Source organism: Ambystoma mexicanum, chromosome 1p, assembly GCF_040938575.1.
Source record: "Ambystoma mexicanum isolate Mex_15411 chromosome 1p, UKY_AmexF1_1, whole genome shotgun sequence".
In the NCBI taxonomy this organism is placed as follows: domain Eukaryota; kingdom Metazoa; phylum Chordata; class Amphibia; order Caudata; family Ambystomatidae; genus Ambystoma; species Ambystoma mexicanum.
Genome location: NC_090921.1, coordinates 998,393,576 through 998,420,580, shown reverse-complemented (window position 1 = coordinate 998,420,580; position 27,005 = coordinate 998,393,576). Strand labels below are relative to the sequence as shown.

Sequence of the window (27,005 nt, the reverse complement as noted above, 5' to 3'; positions counted from 1 at the left end):
TAGCGCTTTAATCCAAAGCGCTTCACATAACATCAAAGATACAATAGAAGCAATATGAACAAGTCACGAGTCAAAACAACGAGAACAGTATGTGGAACAATTTGCTGAGTACATTAGATTAAGAATCTGGGTTCGGGGGGGCAGGGAGGAAGTAGTAAGAGCAGTCAGGAGGGATGGTGAAGAAGGTGGGATTTTAAGGAAGAGCGGAAGGGAGAGTAAGAGGAGATGGAGCGGATAGGCAGAGGTAGAGAGTTCCAGTGGAGGGGGGCGAGGAGCTGGAAAGAACGGAATCGGGAAGGGGCACAAGGAGGAGGGGGAACATTGAGTGGAAAGTGGTCAGCTGATCGGAGGGGGCGAGAGGGAGAGTAGAAGGAAAGGAGGCAGGAAGGATAGGGAGGGGCAAGATTGTGAAGAGATTTAAAGACAAGACAGAGGAAGTTGAATTTAAGTTGGGAGTGAAAGGAGAGCCAACCGAGAGAAGAAAGTGAAGCAGAGATGGAATCATGAGGAGAGAGGGAGCAAAGAGTACGGATTGCAGAGTGGTAGAGGGATTTGAGGGGGACCAGGTTAGAGGCGGGGAGGCCAGAGAGGAGAGCTGAACAGTAGAATAGACGAGAGAAGATGAGGCAGGAAATTAGAAGTTTGGTGGCATGGAAGGTGAGGGAGGAGTGAATTCTACGAACATTGTAGAGATGAAAACGACATGCACGGCAGGTTAGAGAGATGTGGTGAGTAAAGGAGAGGTTAGAAACAAAGTGGAGGCCTAGATTGCAGGCAGAGCCAGAGAAGGGGAGATGAGAAGGGGAAAAGAGGATGGAAGGGAGGGAGAAGGGGGAGGAAGGGTGTTGGCGGGAAGAAATAAAATCTCTGTTCTGTCAGTATTGAGTTTAAGAAAGTGGGAGGACATCCAGTTTTTGATAGCGGTAAAACAGGAAGAGAGTTTGAGGTGGATGTCAGAAAGAGAAGGAGAGAAAAAACCGGGTGTCATCAGCGTAGAAATGGTAAGAGATACCGAACAAGGAGATGATAGGAGCTAGAAAAGAGGTATAGCGTGAGAAAAGGAAGGGGCCAAGTACAGAGCCTTGGGGAACACCAAAGTCAAGGGAATGGGTGAGGGAGGAACGGCCGCCCCAAGAGACAGCAAAGGAGCGGTTGGAAATCTCTCCTGATGGGGTCACCACCTTTCCCCAACAGCCATTCCCTCCACGTGATCCTCCCTCCTAATACCACCCCCAGGGTCAGGATCAGGTAGTGGCGGTCCCCCCCTGGCCACATGGGAGGAAATCTTTGTCAAAGAATCAGTGATGACTGCATAGGATTCATCACACACCTTAGCCCATTCTCTGGTGAGATTAGTCTTTCTCATGGTCGTTAACTAAGTTAAAGACAAGTATCTCTCCCTCGCCAAAATATTCTGGATCACATAAGACCATCCTTAAAAAACTCTCCCGACCCTGATTAGAGGCATAAATGGAGGCAACTGTGTGCCTTCTGTGACAGGTGGTGGTGGTGAGAGCCCCTCTCAGCCAACAGGGAGAGATCTAGAAGGGGTGATCAAAGTCAATTCTAATTCTGAGCAGCAGAGAAAGCCCCAATTCCTGTTTCACCCATTGGTGCTGAAATGCTTCTATGCAGACCACATATTGCTCCTGCCATGCCTTGGATGAATTCTCAGCAGTCTCCTTTTATTTTTCACAGGACCTGCATGTGGTCAGAGGAGGAGCTGACAGCCCAGAAAAAGCAGCAGGCAAGAAAAGCACTCAGCGTGGTACGTGGCACAAGTGCCGCCAAAAGCAATGGGAAGAAGACGAGAACACTTCCCCCTACAGCAATGCCACTGCCGACTACAGGGAGCTTCTCCCCTACTGAAGCAAGCTTGCACAACACCCAACCTGCCTCTGAGACCACCAGGGACTGAAAAAAAAGGGACCCACACTTGCCCGTACAATGAACTGGGAGAGCCCTAGGAAGAGGGTACGGTAACACAAGCATGAACATTGGCCCTCACAGGCCCCCTGACCCGGTATGGGGTGAACCTGTGCGGATGAAATGAGCAGGGATGAGCCCCATTTTTCTAACCTTTGGTCATACATGCACCTCTTGTGTGGGGAAGACAGAGCTAGATTAGTCGGGAGGATACAGAATAGTGTAGGGAGTGAACGTGAAGTGAATGGTACAGAGTAAAAAAGGGTGTATGTGTAGTTTGGAGGGTGGAGCGGTACGTGAGGGGAAGAATAGTGGCAGGAGGAGGACAGTAGTGATGGGTGGAGGATAGTGATGGGTGGAGGAGAGTGATGGTTGGACGGAGTAGTGTGTGGAGGGAGCAGTGGTGAGATCAGGGGAAAAGTAGTAAAAAGGAGGTGTAGGGTAGTGGAGTGGAAGAAAAGGTAAAATCAAAGGGTGGAGGCAGTTTTCCAAATAAGATTCCGATGTGAAATCATTTTACTCCCACTTTTTTAAAGTTGAGACTAAAATTATTTTGTACAGAGTACAAAATTAAGTCTCATTTGTAATATAGAAATGTTACGCAATAAATATTTATTTGCACCAAGTTATTCATGCACATTAAAAAGATAGCTCATCAGAAAAGCCAGTAAGAATAGAAGACTTCACTCCTGTGACACTACGTGTACTACTGGTCCAAACATATTCATGGAGCTGTGTGGATGAAAGCAAGGGACAGGCTCATGTGGTCCTGTTTTTTTATTGGGAGTATTTTTACTCCCAAATTTTTTTTTTTTGGGGGGGCTATTTTTCGCTTTTTGGTCGCATTTGATTATTTGTACAGAGTAAAAGTGGCCGATACACCCCTTATATGTACAGTTGCAGGAGGCGAGGACTTGACTGTTTAAAACAGACTGTAGGGACACAAGTTTAAGTTGAGTGAAAAGGCTGGAAAGCTGTTCTGGGCTTACCAAAATCTGTTTCCATCGCAGCCATACGACGCAAGCTTGGTTTACTATCCCTGGCAGCATCCATTGAACAAAGCCAAATGAGAGCTTTGAGGAAAATCATCGACCCAGACTCACTACCTATCTACAAAACGATTCTAGAAGAACTAAAGCTGGGGCGTTGCAAAGCATTGACCGCCTGGGAAAAAAAAACTAACAGCAAAACTAAAAGACCTTGCATGCACCCAAGAGGACTTGATCCACAACCCGGAAAAAATCAAAATCAAAGTCGCACAAGAAGACTGGATCACTACATGCAATTTAGCAACCGTAAACAAACTTCTTGGTCATCTTCCTCCTACTACTAACAAACTGAACCTCCCCCTGAACTATTGCATCAAATTCACAAACAAGAATCTCCGGAAATTGTTCATGAGAACAAGATTAAATCTGATGCCAACCCAAGAGATCTGGGCTATTTGCACTAAATCTGAAAACAAAATCTGCCGACTATGTGCAAATCCAGACTCTATAGAAACAGCAAGGCATCTGATTCTGAACTGTCCGAAAACCTATTACCTACGGACAGCATTCTTACTTCCACTACTTCATGACACCCCTCTCAGAGAAGAGCACACTTGGTGGTGTAGACTGATTGCGGGGGAAAAAACAAAATGGGTTACAGTAGCAGTTAAGATTTTCGACGCTCCCTTAAAAAACATTATCGTCGCTGACCCCGACACCAAAAGCACCTGAGACAGAAACCTGCGAAAGCAACCGAACAGACTTCACAAGCTGTGTAGGCAACGAAAGAAGCACCTATGCTACGTCTTTTTTTTATACCTTGTAAAAATCATTTCATTTGGTTAAAATCAAGTAAATAAAAAAAAATAAAAGAAAATTCAGTGGGAGTGGAGTTAAAGTGTAGAGATGGAAGAAGTGGGTGTGGAAGATAAATTTCACAGAAGGCTTGCAAGGCACTTCCTGATTCCCTAAAGAACACTAATATCTCAATAGAGTAGGGACAGCTAGAAAATCATAGTTTTATGAAATCATTACACAGTAGGGGTTACTGTTTGGTAGCACTAATTCTGGATACGGACACCTGGGTTAGGAAGGGAAGGGGGGAGAAAGAGCGAAAGAGAGAGAGAGAGAGAGAAATAGAGAGAAAGAGAAAGAAAGAAAAAGGAAAAGAGACCACCCCTGCTTTTATTTATTTGATGTGATATAGTTTTATGTGCAAATAAAACTTTACACAAAAAGTTAACTAAACAATCACACAAAATTAAAGGACATTCTTAATACATATAAACATTTCATAGGTTATTACATCACATCGATTACCAGTACTAATTAAAGTAGATAAAATGAGTAAATGGTAAGTAAAACATAAGTAGAAAAGGAGATCAAAGAATAAGAATGGAATAAAATAGATAAAGTAGAAATATATATAGATTAAATGAACAAGCCTAAATGCCAATCAATCACCATTGCAGTCACTGTAGTGCTCGCAATAACCCTTCGTAGCTGCCCCAGAGCATCAATCAGGGGTAGCAGTAAATGTCTGAATTTCAGATCCTAAATCTCCAATTCTTCATTATGGTCCTTTCGGAGAAGATGTGAGGCCAGCATATCGGCCCTCACACAGTGATTAATAGATTTTCCTGCTTCCGACCATGCATGAAACAAGGCTAGATGTAGCCTGGGGTTAAATGTATTAATACATACATGATTCCAAAATTCTGCTTGCCCAATATATTCAAGTCTGTTGACAAACTACCCAATGTTTTTCTCATGGCCAAGGCTCATCGATCGACATTGAGTTAATATATGTCTAGCTGTTTCTGGCTCAGTACGCATCTCACATATTCTACAATACCTTTCTGTTTTGGGTAAGCCCAGATCTGGGCCAATGGACTCAAAAGTTGGAAGGTGTTTAATGCACAGCAACAAAATGAATCACCTCAGCGTTTCTCAAGGACATAGGTTTAGATATAGCTGGGCCTTTTTGAAAGTGAATAGGAGATATTTTATGGACTTGTAGCTTTTTAGATTCTCCAAGTGAACATAGTTGCTCTGCCAATCCTACAGGTTTAAGCACTTATGCAGATGGAAGAGCATAGGTTCATTATCCTGTCCCCACTCAGGAGTCCAACAGATTGTTTCGAATAATGTTTCCATTTGGGCCTCTAGCTTAGGTTGTTTTCCAGCACACATATCTTCCTACAGAACCTTTAATAAGGGGTTAGTGGGATTGTTCTTGATTTTAACAAACAGTTCAGCTCTCTTCCGCAGTACAACTGCCTTAAGGGAAATGATCCCAAGTTCTAATCTTAAAACGGCCATAGGTATGCACTGCAGGAGACCTACGAGTCTTCTCCAGAAGGTACCCTCCATTTGCTGGAGCCAGCTTAGGTTCACATTTATCAGTGAGTCCAGACTATAGGTTACCATTGGTACAAGGCATTGTATATACAGTTGGCGCGCTGCCCAAATGAAAAACCCACCCTGGTCCCGCGTGAATTTGTATATCATTGCTGTTAGTTGTGCTGCCTTCATTTTACGGGCCTGCGTGCATGTGGTATAATTACCCTTGCTATCAAAGACCACTCCCAGATATTTATAGGAGTGAGTGTACTTTATTTCCACTATTCCCACATGCAAACAGGGCCGTGCAACCTTACCAGACATATACAAGATTAAATCAGTCTTATTGTGATTAATAACCAGTTCATTGGCCTCTGCATATTGCCAGAGTCGCTCTGCCGATCTGAGGATCCCACTAAATGTGTGATCAAATATCACAAGATCGTCCGCATATGCTAGAATCATCCAGTGCTTTGAGCCAATTTTGGGTGGACAATTGCAGGCTCCCTGCAGGTGCTCAGGAGCGTCTGACACAAATAGGTTGTAGAGTATGGGGGCAGTTACACACCCCTTCTTTACACCTCTTAGCTGTAGGATAGGAGTTGTCATGGATCCACGATTATCTAGTCTGAGCTGGACAGTGGTGTTGGTATGGAAAAGCTCTAAATAGTACAGGAGAGCCTCTGGGCAGGATAATGCTCTTAATTTATGCCACAGTTTCCCTCTGTTGACAGAGCCAAATGCCGCCCTGAAATCGACAGAGGGCATATAGCGGAGGGCTAGCTTGTTGCATTGGCTTGTTCCTCAAGGAGTCCATAATAAGCAGATTATGTGATGTGGAGTAGCCCACCCTAAAGTCGCTCTGAAAGCGGTCTAATACACCTACTTTATCTGCCCATTGTTGAAGTACCTTTAGTAACAAAGATGCAAACATTTTGCCTGTGCAGTCGAGCATAGATAGTAACCGACAGTTACCAGGCTCGGTTTTATTGTCTTTTTTGAATACCGGTATAGTATGGCAGCTTGCCATGATTCAGGGATTCGGCCCTCCGCTATGACTTTCTCAAACAAGATTTTCATCAGACCTGCCCAGAATTGAGGGCTGTTCCTTATTACCACGTTGGATAGACCCTTAGGGCCCGGGGTTCGGGATGAGTTTAACTTACTAATGCTATACCGAAGCTCTTCTGTGGTAGCTACAAATGGAGGGGTGATTGTTTTGATACTGCTCCATGCGGTGCTGTTAACAGACTCTATTCCATTACTGTTTTCCAGAAAGATGGTCCATTCACGTGCACCTATTGGGTTTATCATGGGGGTGGTTCTACTCCCCTTAGCTTCCCCCCAGTAGCGACCATATGTTTCGTGTATTTCTGGCACAGAGTGTTTTAACCGTGTATTGCCACCGCTCCAGTTTCCCGAGTTTGTTACGAGTTTTTAACCAGGAGCGATATTTGTTTTTAATTTCCTAATATTATTACTGATTAACGTCCAGGGATAAGCCCTGGCTTTGAGCTTGCGGATATCTCCTCTGAGCTTCCGTTTGGTGTCTCTGATTTCCCTATCAGAGGGGGATATTGTTAGCAGATTTTCTGAGCACCATAGGGACTCTGCATGTTGCAGGATTACCTGTGAAGTTACATATCCACATCTCAATTTCCTCAGGTGACATGCGCTTGAAACTGCTTGCGTGATTCAGGTCCCACTCACCTGTTGCATTAACGGCTTTCTGAATATTCTTTTCCGACCAAATTATGCGATTGGCAGCATGGCTTGTTGTAAGGTTCCCTATGTTTATTGTCTCAGGGGAGTGAGCAATAGCCCTTATGTTCATGATGAGTGGGTCGTGATCACCCCACGCACTCTCATGTCCTCTACAATTGAGGCTACCTCAGCACTGGTAAATATGTAATCCAAGGTACTCTGATGCACACCACTCCGCCAAGTGTTCTTACCAGGTCTATCACTCTTGGTGCGGCCATTCATTATTTCAAGCTCCCAACACCCAAAGAATCTCGACCAGCAGTCATCCACTTTATCCTGAATTTTGTGTTCCAGGAAGCTGACACTGTTCAGAAAAGCATTATTAGCAGTACCCACCCCACCTTTAATGTGGCAGTTCAAATCGCCAGCCAGAACAAAATAATTTTCGGTATCATACCTCCACCTGCCTAGTAATTCATGCAATGCCACCTGTATCAGTTCTCTGTGTTTGGCCCTAGGTGGGTTGTATACATTCATCTGCAACATTTCTCCCCAATTCTGCTTTATCATTATAATCACTTCAACAGCACTAATATAGTCATCATAGCCTGTTGTTATCTTTCTATTTGCTATATCATTAGAGACCCTGATATGTAGGCCCCCATATGGTCGCCCATGGACCCCCTTCTTAGCTGACGTGTGGAACAGGGTATATCTGTCCATAGCAATTGGTGAGAGTAACTACGTCTCTTGTAGGAGAAAGAATGTTTGATTGTCAATAAGGGATAGTGAGTCATTAGTTGTTAGCAAATGTTGATGGCCACGCGTGTTCCAGGTGAGAAAAGAACAATCTCAGGGTTTCTGTAATACAATTGGGAGTGAGTCTGCCAACCACTTCAGGGTGTTCTGGATGTCACTCTTCTGCACCCTCTTTCCTTTAGGGAGGGCAGGTTTACCAAGTTTGTTATTGTTCTGTGTATTAGGTCTACTTGGTAAGGATGGATCTTCTTCTTCCTTATCTACATCTACCTCCATCCCGACTTGCATTAGGCTTTTCTTGTGTGTGCAAATCAATTGCGCAGAGGCTAAAACTCTGCAGTGCAATGCCGTGACATTGGGATTGCACACCTTAAGTGGTTCAATAAAAGAGAAATCATCTGATAGTATAACTCATAGTTGGGGAATGAGGTGCAATTTAGCTATCACCTCCGTTCTCATAAGCCATTTAACCCCTTTCTTTTGTTTCATGTTTTTGATTATGCACATTTTGTTATCTGCATGGTCAACCACCCCCACGGGTTCTGCCAGATGAACAACTTACTGGTAACGTTCTTTCGAAGGGATGTTCCTCCGACCTATTCCTTATCTTGATAGAGCATCTCCAGCTTGCTGGCATCGGAATTTTTTTTTCAGTAGAGGGCGCTGCGCGTCGACGTCCCTCGAGCCGATGTCCCTCGACAGCCTCTGTATCGGTGCCGACATCACCATCCGTATAAATAGACTCGCGCAGCATCCGTTGCTCAGTTCCGTTTTGACGTTTAACAGTTGCTTTACATGAATTGGTTATTGACCCTGAAGGAGCGTAAGCTGTAACCACAAGGGAAGTTTTACTGAGGGGATGGATGGGAGGGGCGATAAGGAATACGTCGGAGGAACATCCCATCGAAAGAACGTTACCAGGTAAGAAGTAACTTGTTCTTCGAAGGGATTGTGTCCTCTGACGTATTCCTTATCTTGATAGACTCCCATAGCAGTGGTGTGTAACTGGAGGTGGGAGTAAAATTGCCATGTTTCCCTTCAATAATGAACAGAGTGCAACACAGCTTTGCCAAATCTAGTCTCTTGGCTAGAGGAGGAAACCAGGTTGTAAAGTTTTGTGAAGGTATGTGCAGACGACCGTGTGGTAGCCGCACATATGTCTCGAATCGGTACCCCTCTTTGGAGGGCCGAAGAGGCTGCGATACCCCTGGTTGAATGAGCCCTAAGATTTTGAGGAGGCTCTTTCCCTGCCAGTTTGTACCATTCCAGAATGGCTAAAATAATCCATCTGGAAATGGTCTGTTTTGTTATCAGTAATCCCAATTTGTGCCCTGAGTAACCTACGAACAGTTGGTCTGCTTGCCTAATCCTAGCAAGTCTGCTGAAGTAAAAGCTCAAAGCCTGCCTTGGGTCCAGCCTATGTAGCCTTTCTTCCTCTTTCCCCGGATGGGGAGGGGGATAAAATGAAGGTAAACTAATATTCTGAGTGATGTGGAATTCAGAAACCACCTTTGGGAGGAAATTAGGCTTCACTTGTAGGACAACTTTGTCTTCATGAAAAATTGTATGAGGGGGTTTACAAGATAGAGCTTGTAATTCGCTCACCCTCCTAGCAGATGTCAATGCCACTAATAAGACAGTTTTAAGGGTGAGAAATCATAGCGAAGAAGAGTGGAGTGGTTCAAAAGGAGTACCCGTCAGGAAATGTAAGACTAAATTTAAGTCCCATACGGGAACTTGGAATGGTCTTGGAGGATAGACATTTGTAAATCCCTTCAGAAATTTTATTACTAAGGGTAACTTGAAATACAATGGTTCCTCTGCAGTGCGCTTGAAGATCGATAGCGCTGCGAGATAGCCCTTGATAGTGCCAACCTGAAGGCCCGAATTTGCCAAATAGAGTAGAAAAGATAACACCTTTGGTGTACCACATGAAAAGGGATCGATATTCTTTTCTCTACACCAGCTGCAAAATTTGTTCCAACGGCAGCGGTATAAAGTCTTTGTTGCTGGCCTTCTGGCCGAAAGCAATACCTCCATGACGTCATCTGGGAGGTCACAATCCTTGTATCTCAACCTTTCAGATACCAAGCGTGAAGGTTGAGGGTTCTGATGTCTGGATGGAGAACCTGACCTCCCTTCAGCGAGAGAAGATTCTCCTTGAGTGGAAGACGAATTGGAGGGCAGATGGACATGTCCAGAAGGTCTGGGTACCACGTTCTCCTGGCCCAGTCCGGGGCAATTAGGATCATGGATTTCCAGAACCTTCTCAACCTCCTGATCATTTGAAGAATGACAGGGACTGGAGGAAACATGTACAGAAGTGGAAACTCCCAGTCCACTACGAACGCGTCCCCTAGAGCTCCTCTCGGGGGAAATTCCCTTGAACAAAACTGATCGCACTTCCTGTTGATGCTGGTGGCGAACAGATCCCCTTGAGGGGTTCCAGAAAGGGTGAAGATCTGTTGAAGGACTTCCTGAGCTAGTTCCCACTCGTGGGAGACTGTACTCTGCCTGCTTAGAGCTTCCGCCGTCAAGTTTTTCTCTCGGGCTAAGTGAACTGCCGATAGAGAGATTCCTTCTTGGATTGCCCAAAACCAGAGCTGCATCGCCTCTCTGCACAGAGGCAGTGATTCTACGCCTCCTCTTTTGTTGAGGTAGTGCATGGCAACTGTGTTGTCCGTCCTTGTCAGGATATTTTTCCCCTCTACAGATGGCAGAAAAGCCTTCAGCGCTAGTCTGATTGCTCTCAGCTCTAACAGGTTGATATGTAGTCTGGACTACGATGGAGACCAACGACCGCTGATGGTCAAGTCGTTGGCATGGGCTCCCCACCCCATGAGTGAGGCATCTGTGACTACTGTTATCTCCGGCCATGGTTGCCAAAACAGTTCTCCTTTCAAAATGTTCTCCTGACAGGCCCACCACTGAAGGTCTCGAGCCACCTTGTCCGGAACCTGAAGGAGATCTGTCATTCTCCCTGAGAATTTCGACCACTGAGTTCTTAGTGCCCACTGAAGAGATCTCATTCTCAGGCGAGCCTCTGGCACAAGGAAGATGCAGGATGCCATGAGGCCTAGCAACCTCAAAAAGTCGAAGGCTGGGAGACGTTGGGCATTTTGAAACTTGGTGACCATCTGCAGAATATCTTGTGCCCTCACCTCTGGTGGCAAGGCTTTTCCCAAGGAAGTGTCCAGGACTGCTCCAATGAATTGGAGTCTCTGTGATGGTATCTTCTGTGAATTCTTTAAATTGAGGGAGAAGCCCAGTTTGTGAACGAAGTGGCAGACATAATCTAGCTGGATCTGAGCTTGTTCTGGAGATACAGCTCTGATCAGCCAATCATCCAGGTAGGGGTAGATGTGAATCCCTTCCCTTCTTAGACTTGCAGCCACTACGGACATTAGCTTGGTGAAGACCCTCGGGGCGGAGGTCAGCCCAAATGGCAGAACTCAAAATTGATAATGAGAGCCGCCAATTGCGAACCTAAGGTATTTCCTATGTTTGAGATGGATTGGCACATGGAAATAAGCATCCTGAAGGTCCAGAGATACCAGCCAGTCCTGGAGCTGGAGGGCCTGAAGGATCCGAGAGAGAGTTACCATCTTGAACTTGTCCTGCCTGAGGAACTTGTTCTATTCTCGTAAGTCCAAGATGGGTCTCAGTCCTCCATCCTTCTTCGGTATTAGGAAGTAGGGGGGAGTACCAGCCCTTGTTCCTCTCCGCTACAGGTACCAGTTCTATGGCATCTTTCTCCAGCAGGTCTACCATTTCCTACAAGAGGAGCGGATCTGGAACTTTCCGAGAGCTGTTCCCCGGTGGATGACTGAGGAATGCGTAGAAAACGCAGGCAGTAACCTTGGGCAACTGTCTCCTATGCCCAAGCATCTGACGTAATAGCCTGCCATTCCGTCAGATGTTGAGTTAGCCTGCTCCCTACTGGTGTCTTGTGAGGAGAGTCCTCAGAGTGATTTAGAGGCGCTGATGCAGATGCCGAGGGTAAAGAGGCACCTGCTGCGGCTTTTGTATATTTACCCCGTCCACCTCGGGTGAATCTTTTTTGACCTCTTTGAACTGACTGTCCTCTGCCTTTTCCGAATGCGGAATAAAAGCGAAAGGACTTCTCTCCAAGAGGTTCCTGAGGGGCGATATGGCGTTTGACGGATTGCAGCTCCCAGGGATTTTGCTGCTGCTTTGGATGTCTAACTTTTCTAGACTGTCATTCGCCTTCTAACCAAACAAAGAAGAGCCGTCAAAGGGCATATTTAAAAGTCTGGCTTGTACATCTGAAGCAAACCCAGACTTTCTCAACCACACAAATCTGCGGGTTGTAGTACTTGCCGCCATGGCCCTCTACTGATACTGTCAGCAGAATCAATGCCAGTTTGAAGGGATTCGCACATTGCGTCTTTACCATCCTTAATGATGTTTAGAAACGCTTCCCTTTCTTCTCCCTCTGGGAGGCAGTCAGCCGCTGATGAAGCACACTCCCAAAGTGTGTGGCTGAACCTTGCGAGCGTACAAGTAGTGTTTATAGATTTCAACGCTATGCTACATGCAGAAAAGACTTTCTTAGCCATAGAGTTGTATCTTTTGTCATCCCTGTCCTGTGGAACAGTAGGGTATGCCAATCTACTGCCTGATGCAGTTGCTGCTTGAACAACCAGACTCTCTGGAGTTGGATGTTTAGACAAAAATTCAGGGTCAGTAGCAGATACCCTATATTTGGCTGATAACTACTTATTAACCGCCGGGATAACCTCAGGAGTTTCCCAGTTAGCCAATATTTTTCTTTCTAATGCAGCGTGAAATGGAACCACAGGATCCTCCTGTGGGCCTTTAACTAAAATGTCTGTAAGGTCATCCTGTTGGAATGCAGGTGAAGGTGTAGACCAACCAATGAATTCTATAACCCTTGCCATTAAAATTCTGTAAGGGGTCTCGGCATGTTCCCCTGGGTCTGGTTTGGCAAATTCTATTTCTGGGGAAGTATCTAACCCACTTGCCTCATGTAAGGATTCTCGAAGATCCATTAACCTATTTTCCTCAGAGGTAAATTCCTCTGGTTCAGGTGTTGCAGATCTCTGCAACCCAAATGGTCTTTCTTGATCCGAATCCTCACCTTCTTCATAAATTGAAGACAAAGGTCTGAAATGATCAGACCTTGGAAATGGCTTAAATCCCATTTCCAGAGCAGAAGGGGCTAAATTTGTCATAATTGGTTGAGAAAACGTCGACGTCGTCGACACGGACGTTAAAGGCTTCGAAAACACCGAAAAAGGCGTCGAGAAGATTGGAAGAGGCCTCGAAGAGCTCGAGAGGATCGGAATCCTACTCGAGGTTGTCGATGACATTCTCGAAGTCGTGTTTGAGGCCCTGGGTATGACCGCTGGTTGTGAGGTAATGACGGCCGTGGGTTTGTTCTTTTTCAGCGTCGGCGTTGAAGACGGCGTCAATTCAATCGACCTATGCGTCGATGAGCCCTTCGATAATGGCGTCGATGACGCAGATTTATGCGTCGAAGGGACTTTTGACGATGGCGTCGATGGCACAGTGCCTTTGCTCGAGGGTTCGTGACGCTCTCGAGTAGTTTCTTTCGCCGGGTGGAACGACTTGCGGCGTTTCGATTTTTTGGGTCTTTCACCCAGGGTATCACCCTCAGCTGTCTTCGAGGGGGTCGAGGCCGCTTTCTCGAAGGCGCTAAGCATCCTTATACAGAATTCCTCCCACTCAGCCTGAGGACTATGTTTTGTGGGGCAGGTGACTGCTTCGAGACCTAGAACGAGAATGTTTCTTGTGTCGGCGAGGAGACGAATGTCTCGACTCTGCCGATGAAACTTTCGAAGGAGTTTTAACTGTCTTACCCCTCTCAAGCTTCCCCTTACGCTCCTTCAAGGCTTTCGCCGTCATGGACATGCAGTCCTCGCACTCCGAACATTGGTGCTCTGATCCCAGGCACCACAAACAGATCCTGTGAGGATCTGTCAACGACATTTTCTTTCCACAGTCTCGACATTTTTTTAAGCCGGACCGTGGAGTCGTCGGTTCGAATGAGGAAGCCATCGAGTAAGAGTTGGTATTTCTCGGTTTGGAATAATGAAGAATATATATATATCTGACTAACGAACTGAGCAACGCGATTCCAAGGCCCACGAAGCGTGGAAAAACAGAACTGAGCAACGGACGCTGCGCGAATCCATTTATACGCATGATGACGTCGGCGCCGATACGGAGGCTGTCGAGGGACATCGTCTCGAGGGACGTCGACACGCAGCGCCCTCTACTGGAAAAAGAATTCCGAGGCCAGCAAGCTGGAGATGATCTATCAAGATAAGGAATACGTCGGAGGACACAATCCCTTCGAAAGAGGTAATCCTGGGCCATCGGTTTTGCCTTCCTGCGGAGACTTGAGTATTTAGTTGCTTCATTAATTGTGCAAACCGAAGAGTCCGTATCTTGATCATTTCAACTCATGAGCATGGTTTCCTTGGTTTTTTCCGGGAGTATTCAGCTCGTCAGGGTCCCCGCACCTTTGGCCTGGCGCTTCTTGGCTTTTCGTCCTCTTTTCCTTGCTTTCTTTGATTTAGCTGGAGGGCTATTGGTTGCTGGGAGTGGGGAAGCAATCTCCACTACAGCTTTTTTTTTTTTTTTTTTTTTTTTTTTTTTTTTTTTTTTTAATGCCGCTCGTTTGGCCATATGTCGTTTTTTAGAGAAGAAAGTGGCCGAATTTTTATTGGGCGGTGCTTTGGAGCTCCTCTGCAGGGTGCACAGCCTCTGGTACCTCTGGCTCCTGCCCAGCCCTTGGATCAGGCAGCCCAAGGTGGAGAACCGTGTTAACATGTATTATTCCACATAGCTTCAATACGATTTTTAGTGCAAACTGCATCAAAGCCATAGAAGCCTGGAGTTCAGTTATAGCTGTGATTATTGAGGCAGGAAGGTTCCCCAGTTCTTAAGTCGTCTAAAGGTTTCGAATCCTCAATGTCTATAGATAAGTTGGGAGATGCCGAAAGGCAACCATTACAGGGATTACGGGCGAGATGGTTGTAGGGTGAATGGGTTGATCTTCAGACATATTTGATGTAGAGTTTCTAGCTGCTTTTGATCCCTCCATCTCCTTGACACTAGGTGATTCAATGTTTGCAGTGTTCAGGACCTGCGCCTCTACTATGATGATGCCCTTGTCCATTGGGGTAATCTCCCTCGCTCTTGTCGCCATGGATCTTTGAATAGAAAGGCAAAGATCCAGCAAAGAGTTATTGTCGATGTCATCATAGTTCGAGACATTCAGAGCCTCAGTCACATTTGAATTAGGCACCGTAGTGGCTCCTCTCACATCTTTATCTTTGACTTGGGGGTCGCCTTTAAGAAAATAGCTGGGGATTGTCCCCTTTTCTGCCCCTACCCGCACCCACCCCCCCCCCCCCACAGCCGTGGTTGTGTTCTTTTTGGGGTTCTGTATAGTGTCTTTCTCAATATTCCCCCTCCTTAAGTTGTATCGTGACTTTGTTGCCTTTGATTTTGTCATAATGTTTAAATCGCTATGGCTAGTATATTATGTATTGCTTGGCCCGCAGCTTCTAAGAGATGGAAATAGTCTGCGTTTGGTCCAGGTATAGTCAGGATGGAATTATGGAATTAGCACATTAGATAATCCAGTGGATGAATTGTAGTCAACAAAACAAAGAAGAAACCAATTCTGCAGTCTCCTGTAGGGCAATTGCCACTCAAAGTTAGCTTACCGCACAATCCTGAGATGTCAAGCCAAGCCAGTCCTTATTTGCGCTGCCAATGCTGCGGGTTGCGTGCTCCAGCCCCCTCCTGCCCACAAGTGACCACAAAGGACCACTTGTCCTCGCCACTTGAATTCAAATAGTCTCTGCAGCTTGTTCTGGGTGCCAGCTCTACCTCTGGTCAATAGTCACTGAAGAAATACTGCTGCTCAGACCACAAAGGACCACTTGTCCTCGCCACTTCTCTGCCCCTGTTTTTATAACATCTGAGGCTGTGAAATACTATGTTGGTCGTTCCCTACTAAAGAGTCTGCCAATATCCAGCTTACACAGGTGAGTTTCTTGCCAGCATATCCTGTCAGGGGTCTGTTTCTCCAGATCCTAAATTATCTTCACCCTCTTGCAAAGAAACCAAGCCTCCTGAAATAACAGGAAAACAATGTACAACATTAGGTATGTAATAAACCACCCAACCTTCCTCTTCCCAACTGCTAGGATCAGAGAAAATAGCCCAGAACTACCCAAGGCCATAGGCAACCCTTCATAGCCCAGTCCGAAACACCTGGGTAACCGGAACAACTCCCCTGTCACATGGCTCAATGTTGGAGTACCACTCCCAACCGCATGAAGTGTCCTGAAGAACGTACTTGCTATGCATGCCCCTCACCTACACCCAACCACCAATACAATTTTGCAGTCCACAGTATGCTACCCATCGGGTCTCATATGATTGTCATTCTGTGTGAGAGACTCTTCCTCATCCTCCTCTCTCATTTCATCTCTTCTCTTCGCTTGTGCCAGCCTGATGTCTGGACGTACCCCCTTTGCCTCTGCAAACTTCATATGGGCTAGCAATCGTATAGGACTACTCCCTCAGTCCCAAAATAATCTCTATGGAGAACATCCTTTTAACTAAAGTGGCCTGGCACATCATGGAAGATAAGCACCCCACTCTCCCTGAAGCATGTAAATTGCATCTTTATGACTGCAGCAAGAATCTCTATTTTGTCCTTATAGCTGTGAAGCTTAACCAGGAGATTTCTGGGGTGTGTTTCCAATTTCTCTCTGAGCTCTGTCGATTTTGATCCGGGCATCCAAAGCTTTGTTAAACGAAGGCAAGCAGATCTTGGAGAAATGTGGTAATATCCACCCCCTCCTTCAGTGCTTTTATCCATATTATGTCTCACCTTGACCTATTTTCAACCTATTTTCAAGGTCTTTGCACTTTTCTTCTATGAGAGGATCAACTGCTGCATCTCCTTGGTCAACCTCAGGAGGGTTGATATTGCTTCACTCCATCCTTCTTCCAGGTAATTTATCGAGTTCCCAGTTATTCAAACTCTCATTAGGAGAAATTGCCATGGATAACTCGTCTCTAATGGCTGCCAGTTCTGTTTTCATTGCATCTGTGATCTCTACCTTCAGAATGGCTACGGCCATCTCAAAATACTCTTTAGTCAGGTAGGTCATTCCCACCATGGTTTGTGAGATGTCCCTCCTCTCCTCCAACTCAAGCAGTGAGGGGAAATGCAGATTTGTCTAGGCCACCCTGCCTCTGGAGCACAGTGGTATCTTGTTAGGTCCCCTTGGTTCCTTGGTGTGATGGCTGATTCTGTTTCTTGGGTCCCATACAGTTATAAGGGACATACAGCCAGGGCTCGCAGATCTTCAACTGGCACCAGCAGATTGCAGTAGTGTCCCATCTGTTCTGACTGAACTTTCAGCAATTCTTGTGGTGTTTACTCATGCCTGCTCCCCTCTGTGGGGGCAGACAGCAGGGGGAGGAGGGGAGAAAGAGCACACAGCCCATAATGTTGCCGGAAAGCTCAGCTAATCTACACCCGAAAGCTCAAAGCCCAGCCCCTGCAACTTGCGGGCCTCATCCACAGGCTGCAGCCTCTGCCGCACACTCAGCCCACCGGGTCGTCCACAGGCACTCCTCAGTCGTGTTGTCCTTTATCTGCACCTTCATAGTGCTCCGCTCCCCTGGGCGATACCGGCCTAATTTTGGAACTCTCTGCACCGCCGGGCCAACCGCGTCCAGTTAATTCCCTGGCCACTGGCCTTCACACAGCCCCAACCTTTGGGACATGGCGCAGAGTCGGTTACATGTCTTTATAGAGAATTATTTTATAACGACAAAACATAACACATTTATATATTTTTAGGGGGGTATCCCCACCCCCAAACCCCTGTTTCCCACCCCTAAAAACCCACCCAACCGTTTCCCCACAAGATTTAACCCTCTACCCTTTTTGTTATGCTTTTCGTTATATAATTTTCATTATATATTAATACTACATAAAGGTTTTGTTATAAAGGCTGCATACCTGCCAAGTCTCCAGGCTCTCTCATCCAGATTATGCTGCACTGTACTGGGGCCTCACTGCAATGCTGACCCAGCCACACTGAGTTTGCTCCCGTCTACCGTGCAAGTTTTCACAGTGTGGGCTCAAGCCGCCATATTGGCCACACCTCCTGGTCCAAGGTTTTTAGTTAAGTAGGCCAGAGTACTGGTGGTGGTTGCCTTGTTGGTGAGGCACATAGTTTTGAACCAGATCCTAGCCGGGATGGGAGCCAGTGTAATTCGCGCAAGGCAGAGGTGCTGCAATTTCCTGGAGCCTGTGATAAGATGAGCCGCAGCATAGTGGGCTGCTTTGAGAGGGCGCCATGTGAGCGGCTGGAGCCCTGCAAGGAGCGCGTTACCACCCCATCAATATGCAAGCTTGCTACGGCCTGCACCACCGTTTGGATGTCCTGTCATGGAAGGAATGACTTGATCTTGTGGAGAGATCTGATACTAAGCCATTTGAGTCTTTATCATGATGTTATGTTGGAAGGATCGATCGATCACTATCCAAAATGAAGATTAGGGATTTTGCCCAGTCGGTGAGGCAACCCGCCGAAAAGCATTTCATACAGCCACCTTTGAGTGGGTTGCTTTGAGGGGTGGACTAGAAGTACGAATTCGGTCTAGTTGGATTAAGCGCCGACCTGAGGAAGCCCGCCTGGATATTCTGGTGCATACCAGGTAGGATGTGAACTATTTAAGGATGGTGGTAGGACCATTTGAGGACAGTGATGTAACTTTCAAACATGTCACTGCCATGTTTGTGTTATCCCCATCATCATGACTGCCCAGTAGTCATAAACCCCCATCTAACTTGCATTCCTTCTTGTATGATGACAACTTTCAAAATAATTATCAGATCAGATCTTGGAGGCAAAAAGTTTCACTCTATGCAATGAAAACTTTGCAGAAATGTAGAGAGAAATTCATTCCATTCTTCTTACTCAGTCTCACCATTATAAATGACTTCAGTTGTCATTCAATATTGAATGCCGGTGGTGTTGACAGAAAAGGGTGGAAGTTAAGGGTGGGACTGTGGGGGTTTGTCATTTAGACAAAGCTTTCGGAAGAAAAATGAAAGGTTTCTTAGGGGAAGAAATCTTTTGGCCCACATAACCATTAACATAGATGTTTCATGAACTCAGGCTCATAAAGGAAAGGCCTGACAATCTTCCGCCCCTTCCCCCTCCCAACACAATTGGCATCTAGACATCTCCACCAAGTCACAGGGCATTGAGACAGCATTAATCTAAATAATGATGGATGGAAGCAAAATGTGAGTTAAATAGTTAATGTATGTCTCCTTCATGATATTTTATGATCAGAACAAACTTGCACATGAAAGGGTTTGCTGTATAGGACAGAACTGTACTTTCTAGAGGTGTTAACAAGAACATTCATGTGGCCAAATTATTTATTCGAAAACCTCTGATACTCTAGTTGTATTTTGGCTCTCAGCCAAAGCAGAGCAGTAACAATGTACAAGAGAGAAAAGAGGAAACTAAATTTAACTTTACAACAATTTTAAGAAATGTTTCTCTCGTTTCTCAATAAATTCCTGAGGAACAATTTATGGACACATGAGAAATAACTTGTACCTCAATACATGTGTCTGCATATTTCCATATTAATATTGTTTGTATAATGCAGTGCAGTTTGAGCTTTATCTTACCTCCTCCAATGGCATGAATTTCACCTGAACATTCATTTTCTGGCCAGACATCAGCATGCCAGAGGAAGGCAACATCTCAAAGATCTGCGGTGGTGGTTTCACTTCCTGGCGTAACTTGCGGCGAAGGTGCATAGGCACATGTTTGTCAGCCTGTACCCACAAATTAAGAATCTTACAATCATGTTCAATGGCATAGGGCAACAGCCTGTCAACACAGACACGTTTTCTAAAGATGCCTTTGCATTGCATGCTGGTGCCTTGATAAAGAGCAACATTTCAATAAAATTAAATAAACATACGATTTAGGCTCAATGCAAACACCTGCAAGTGTCTAGCACCTTCTGTGCCTTTAGCACCAGAGGGAATTTCCCTAGAATTCCCAGTGGTTTTATCTTATTTTGAAATGGTTTCTATAACCCCGAAAACATGTCCGATCTAATCAGCTCATCCACTGCCATTCATTTGTTTTCATTGTAGTATTTGTAGTTCTGTATTTGTTCACGTTTCATTATTTAAATTAAGTTATGCATTACATAAACAACAAATATAACCGTCATTGAACCCATCTAAGACAGCATGTCAAAAACTCATCAATAAATAATGAGAAGTAGAATCCCCCAACAGTAACAAAGTGGGAGGGCCAAGCAGTGCTGACATTGTTCTATTATGTTCTAGTTACTCACCACAATGACTCTTGCCTACCCAGTCCAGTCCCCTTTTTTCTCTTTAGGACTGTGGTCCTCAGTCCTTACCTCTTTTCCCCACCTTCCCGGTGAGAAACAAAAAGCCACTCACAGCCTTGGGGGTTTTAAATGCCCCATATTTCCTTTTTCTTAGTTGTATTTGCAAGCATCTCTTGGCATTGATGCCAGGATGCCACTGTTAGCCTTCAGGAAATAGTGGTACCACCACCCCGGGTGCCTCCCATTGACTTGATGGGGGCCAGGCATCAGACTTGAAGATCCTTTGCAGGATTGTGATGGTGTAAGTCCAGAAACAACCCTAACCAAGTATATAAGGTATATTATGTTGGCCGAAAACCAATCGCATCATATGACCAACAACGCACAACCAGAATCATCAGTATAACCACAGGGCGTCCATCTTGTGTAACATCTGCCATTTGCTTTTTTCCTTTCTGTCAAATGCTTTGCAAAACGTGTTATATTCTGAAAGCTCATACACAGTTTGCATGTTGAAAGATCAACCCAGACAGGAATGCCAAACAGTACAGAAATACATTATTTTCCTCCCTCCCAAAGTCCTTGAAGGCAAGCAGAAATGGCATTTAATCAGCATTTAATCAGCGGCCCAGGTGCCGGCCTGTCTCACTAAACTGTAGCAATAGGCAGTTAAAGCATGAATTATACTCTTTTAGCACTCCTCCTTCGCGGATCTTCCTTAGAACAGGCTGACCCCTAGTTCACGAATAGAAACTGGTAGATAACGTGCTTTGGAATGTGTCTCCGGCGCCTGACCACTCTGAAGCTAGCCCTTCTCTGGGCTTGTCCCAAAAGTTCAAACACACACAAGTTCTTTGTTCACAAGTTTCTTATGTTCATATAATGTTGTTGATTGCAACCTTGGGGTCAACAGAGATCAGTTTGCCATCAGCTTTCTCCGACTCACCGGCTGTGCTAAACCCGTTGGCTTGTCTTGCTTCTAGAGTCAAGCACTGTACCACGGTAGCCAGCTAGCCTCCCCACCTAGGCTATCAATCTGGGAGGCCCCCGTGCACCATTGACATCTGTTGCTCCATACATCAGCTGTAAATTCCGGTCTGTTTCCTTTTTCAGAGGCTTCGCAGGTCTGGGATGAAAGGGCAAGGGCACTTCCCTCATCATTCTTTCAGCTTTCGCTACCTTTCTTCTCTGTTTGAACTGCCGTCCTGGAATAGCTGCTTCCTCGTGCGGTTGGCCGTGCTCGTAGTGTGCTCTCGTGCTCTGCCTTTTATTCCTGTGGTGAAGGTAAAGAGCCGCCAGGTGTGCATGGTTACTGCCAAGTGCCTGACTCTGCCTGACTCTTGTGTTGGGTCATGTCAGATAAACGGCTTTGTTGTTAGTCTGTTGTCTGTCATGGTGTAAAAGTGTTCGTGTCAGAAAAGGGGGAGGTAGATTTTCTAAGTATCTTACGAGGTAGGATGGGGGAAAAAGGGTCCTAAGGAAGGGGGTGGTTGGTTAACTTAGAAAGGTGAGCTGTGTAGGGATTGTGAATTGAAAAGGGTAGTGTTTTGTCACAACAGTTTGGGAGTTTGGGAAATAATAATCGGAGGGACGTAGAGGAAAATAATTGGGAGTATTTGGGTATGCAATGGTAGAACAGGGATTCTGGGAGATGTAGTGTCCTAATTTACCAGATATGAAGGGGTCATTGGATTTGGGTAAGGAAGATTCTTTGGGTGGAAGGGAGGTAGATGTGGAGTAACATAAAAAGGCCTCAGGGACTTCGTCCTCCTCGCCTTTGTTCCTGGTATAATGCTGCGTCTCACCTGGGATATTCCCCCAAGCATAACACCGGGCTCCCCTACCCAGCTGAACCTCCCTCGCTCGACTGCCCCAAGGGTTGGGATCCGAGAGCGCCAGCCCTTCCCTGACCACCTGAATAAGGGATTCTCAAGGTGTACTTGGGAGAATACCCTCAGGTTTCTCACATTTCCCAGAGGTAGCCCCTCCTTGTGTGGTCAGGGGATGGCAGCTGCTACCTGATCCTGACCCTGGAGGACCACCACATGGGAGAGGCGACCCTCAGGGGGGTGAAGCGACTTTATTGGGTGAGGCATGGCATCCCCCATTCCCTTTTGGAGACACCACTTCAGTTCCTCAGGCCCTCATGGGATACTGTGGCAGTAAACCGTAATAGTCCCACGCACTTAATAATGGAACTCAAACACCACTTAGTGTTATCAGTGACTAAGACTGACACGAAGAAGAGAGCAACCGGAGTGAGGATTGCTCAGCTAGACTGAAGTGAATGGTCTAGTTGTTGGGGGAATCCAATTGGCTCCAGATGGCTCCCTTCGCTACCGCGGGAGTTCAAAGATGGAGCATGGAGAACTGGAGAGAGACCAGACCGGCTAGTTACTGGCCGGGGACCCAAGCTGTCAGTTGGACACGCGAGCGAAGAAGCAGCACAAAGGAAGACGGAGGCGGCATCTGGAAAGGAGACGCATTCTCACAGACCAGAGAGACGCCAAAGCGGGACGAAAGGCAAAGGAGCTTCACACCACAGAGAGAAGCCGGAGCCACGAGCAGCATGCGACCAGTCGCAGAGACGTGCCACCTGAAGTGGAGAGAGGAAGCAGAAACTGAGAAGGACCCGAGCCGGATCGGAGAAGCCAAGGGAGCCATCCTAAACCTGCTGAGCCCACAGTTGAAGTTTGAAGTCCAGAGAGGGAGCTGGAGTAGGAGCATTCCTGGAACGGGAGGCGAATTCACTATGGCTTACAAACACGAATTGAGTTTCATAAGTCCCTGAACTTAGCGAGATACAAGTACGCCAATGATAAGAAGAACTCTGGGAAAAGCAGATATCCTCAGACTGTGAAAGGAAATGGACATATGAGAAAACCTGGCCGGAGTGTATACCAGGTGTTTGTGAGTTGAGAGAACCTGACAGCAGAGTATATAAGGTGTTTTGCGTGTCTGGGACCCGCACTAAAATTGTACCACGGAAATATGTGAGAAAGCATGGCAGTAAAGTATACCAGGTGTTTTGTGAATCCGAGAATCCCAAGGAAGATTCATGTCCTTTGAAATTTGAACTGCATTGAATGTGGAAAAGACCTGGGGAAGGGAATCATTTCTCCTGGAGTGAGTTCCAACACCAAGAGGAGGGGGGTTATCCTCTTGGGGTACATAGAACATGGTTATTCTTGGTTATTCTTTTGAACTTTTCTTTTGCTGGAAAGAAACCTGGGGAAGGGAGTCAATCCCTGGAACTGTGAACATTATCCATTTGGTACGTTTGTTGGATGTATAGCTTTTTGTTGAACCTGAACATTTGTGCACTTTTCAAGCCAAATACAATACCCTTAACACTTTAGAGACCAAGATGAGATTTCTGACACAGGAATTTGTTTTGCTTTGGACATCTTGACAAAGGACAGGCCCTTAGTTTTTGGTTGAGGAAGGGAAATACCTCCTACACTAGGGGCAGTGAGGCATTTTCCAAAACCCTTTATTATTTAATGCCTGGTTCCTCACATATGCTATCAGCAATGGGATCGGGCTCAGTTGACACAAACTGGGGAACCCTTAGATTTGAAAAAGGCAGTCACTGAGCTTTCTGATCCATCAATAGCTACAGATAATTCTATGGGATTCGACCTATGTAGTATCAGGGGAGAATTGGTGCAACCCGGAGAAAGAGTGTTAATACCCACTGACCTGGTTCTAGTACCACGCCCCGCCCCTCTCAGGCACTTATATCAGGTTAGCCTCCAAGTCTGGCTTATCAGGCATCATAGATCCCAACTATAGAGTTGATTTGAAGATCTTAATTCAAAACAATGGGAAAGAGACCTGTCAAATAAAGGCAGGAGAGAAAATAGCTCAGTGGATCTTGGAGAGAGTTTTGTTTCCCAAAACAGAGGAAATCAGAAAAGCTGATACAACAGAGGGTGGGGGAGGCTTTGGGGAGGCAGATGAAGATCCCCCAAAAACATCTGAGGCGGCACAACCGAAAATCATTGGCGAGGAAGCCGAAATCATTCCCAATTTAGCATTTGCTCAGCGGAACGATCCCTTGCTAGCAGAGGCTTTTCTACATTATATGTGGTATCTGAAGAAGTGGGAACACTGAAAGGGGACCATTCTTCTTTCTAAGGCATGGGCTACTGTATAGAGGTGATCTTAACCCTGATGGTACTCTTAGATCTCAGATTATGGTGCCTAAAAGTCACAAGAGGATTGTGCTGGAAATTGCCCACTCCCACTTAACAGGTGGTCACTTGGGGACAGCCAAGACACAGGCGGAGGTAATACGCCGGTTTTATTGGCCTGGAATCTATGCTGATGTGAAGAACTTCGTACCTACCTGTGCCCTGTGTCAAAAGACTAGTTCCCAAATACCTCTCCAGCTCTGCTCCAACCTTTGCCTATTATTGATGTGTCCTTTCCCCGCATAGCTATAGATATAGTTGGGCCTCTTGAGCCATCTAATTTGGGGGAATTGTTACATCTTGGTAATTATAGATTATACTACTCGATATCCAGAGGCTTTCCCATTGCATAACAATACGTCCCAACAAATCTTGAAACATCTAATCCCATCTTTTTCCCGAAGGAGATCCTAACAGATCAATGGACTACCTTATCGAGTCGGTTAATGGCAGAGGTGAAGGAGATTATACACATTCAAACTCTTAGGACCTCTGTCTACCACCTGCAAACCGATGGATTAGTGGAATGTTTCAACAAAACCTTTAAAAATGTCATTCTAAAATAGGTTGTGGTTGATGAAAATAATTGGGATATTAGGGCCCTTTTTGCTGTCTGAAAAACACCACAATCCTCAACAGGGCTTTTCCCATTTGAGTTACTGTATGGTAGGGTGCCACAAGATGTCATTGACATGCTAAGGTGGACCTGGGAGATCAGGGACAAAGCCCTTTTACACCTCTATCCCAAACAGCCCAACGTTTAAAAGAACACATGGCTATGATGACAGCGATAGTTCAATACTATAGCTAAAGCCCAAGAAAACCAAAAGACTTTACTTAGGCATTTTTCCATTGGACAGAACTTTCTTGTTCTCCTGCCAACATCCAAGAATAAGATGTTGTCTAAATGGCATGGACCCTATGAGGTGATTGAACAAACAGGGCCATACAACTATTGAATCTACCAACCAGATTGGTGAATCAAGCATCAAGCCCCTTATCTATCCTATGAACCTCCTCAAGGAATTGAGAGAGGATCCAATCGAAACCACAAGAGTATTAATGACTAGTCTCTTAACAGAGCAGTCAGATGAAAACACTGACTCCTTGCCACCTGCCACCTGAAACAAGATCTACAAAACATATTGGAACAGTTTCAAGAGGTCTTTAAAAATGAACCAGGTAGAGTAAAAGAGTTTATGCACTACATCCGCACACCCCCAGGGAAGGTTGGCCATTTAAAACCATACCGGATCCCTGAAGCAAGGGATAGTCATACAGGAAGTGGAGAAGATGTTAAACTTGGATATGATATTATTGAACCCTCCCAGAGTCCTTGGTCATTTCCAATAGTACTTGTTGCCAAGCCAGATCAATCGTGGAGCTTCTGTATTGATTTCAGGAAGGTGAAAGCAGTGTCCCAATTCAACAGTTATTCTATGCCAATGATAGACTATCTGATTGATCGTTTGGAAGATGCTGTTTTCCTCTCCACTTTTGATCTGACAAAAGGTTACTGGCAAGTACTCGTTAATCTAGAGGACAAGGAGAAAACAGTCTTCTCCATCCCTATTGGACTATTCCAATTCAAAGTGTTAGGCTTTGGTCTGCACGGGTCACCAGCGACATTTCAAAGGTTAATGGACCAAACTCCATTGGCCCTACTTCTCTTTCTGTGGGGCTTACATCAATGATATAATCATTCATAGAAGGATGTGGAAAGAACATATGTATAATCTATATTTAGTCATCAGAGCCCTAAAGAAAGCCGGCATTATTGCAAACCTGAAAAAATGTCACCTGGCACAGTCAGCAGTCAAATACCTTGGTTTCTTTGTGGGAAATGTACTTGTTCAACCCAAAAGTGAAAAGGTGATGGTTGTGCAAGAAATCCCAGTACCCAAAACCAAGAAAGATCTGAGAGCTTTTTTCTTTTATTAAAACCTTTTATTTTTAGTTGTCATAACAAACACTTGTCTTATCGTCTTCAGACATCTTGCGGTTGTGGTTAAACAACAGATAGCGTCACAAGCAGATAGGACTCAATTCCCAGCTCTATAATACAGAGCATAATTCTCTAGTACTGCCCAATACTTCATTAAAACCTCTTGCCTCTACCCTACAGTGAGAGCGTCCACACTTTAACCACCTCATGGAGGGGGCAGGTCCGGGTTAACAAGGGGGTCCTGGGAGTCCCTCTGCCAGACATTAGTCCTGGTTACGAGAGCCTTACCCAGATTCTTTAGCTCACTATCTTCACAGAGGAGAAATAGCCAAACATATCAGTCTTTGTCCTGCCCTGGGGCAGTCCAGCACTGAAATTGCTAGGCAATTCTCCTCTGAACAAGAGTACCAAGAGCAACCCCAGACACGTGTTTCGGTCTGGTTGGGTTCAGGTTGGGTTCAGCTCCATCTTATCCATCTTATCCCAAGCAACATGCCAAACAGAGTATCTCAGCTCTGCGCCTTCCCTTGAACACCTCAGGACATTCAGATCCATTTCAGCCTTGACCCATCTGTGAAAGCCAAGCTCCCATCCTATGTTCCCCCAATGCCTTCCAAACCATGGATATCATTCTTCTAGTTAGCAGCAATCCCACGGCCAAAACCTTAACCACTCCCATGCCTCGTCTGCCCTTTCCACGAGGTA

General features: G+C 45.7%; 1 protein-coding gene across 1 annotated transcript in view; it reads right to left on the bottom strand.

Annotated features, from left to right (window-relative positions):
• HYDIN (HYDIN axonemal central pair apparatus protein) overlaps positions 1-27,005 on the bottom strand; it is a 3,273,799-nt gene that overhangs the window by 1,571,926 nt on the left and 1,674,868 nt on the right. The window contains exon 35 of the mRNA XM_069654775.1: positions 19,477-19,626. Coding sequence (XP_069510876.1) covers positions 19,477-19,626 — 150 coding nt within the window. The remainder of the gene's footprint in view (positions 1-19,476; positions 19,627-27,005) is intronic.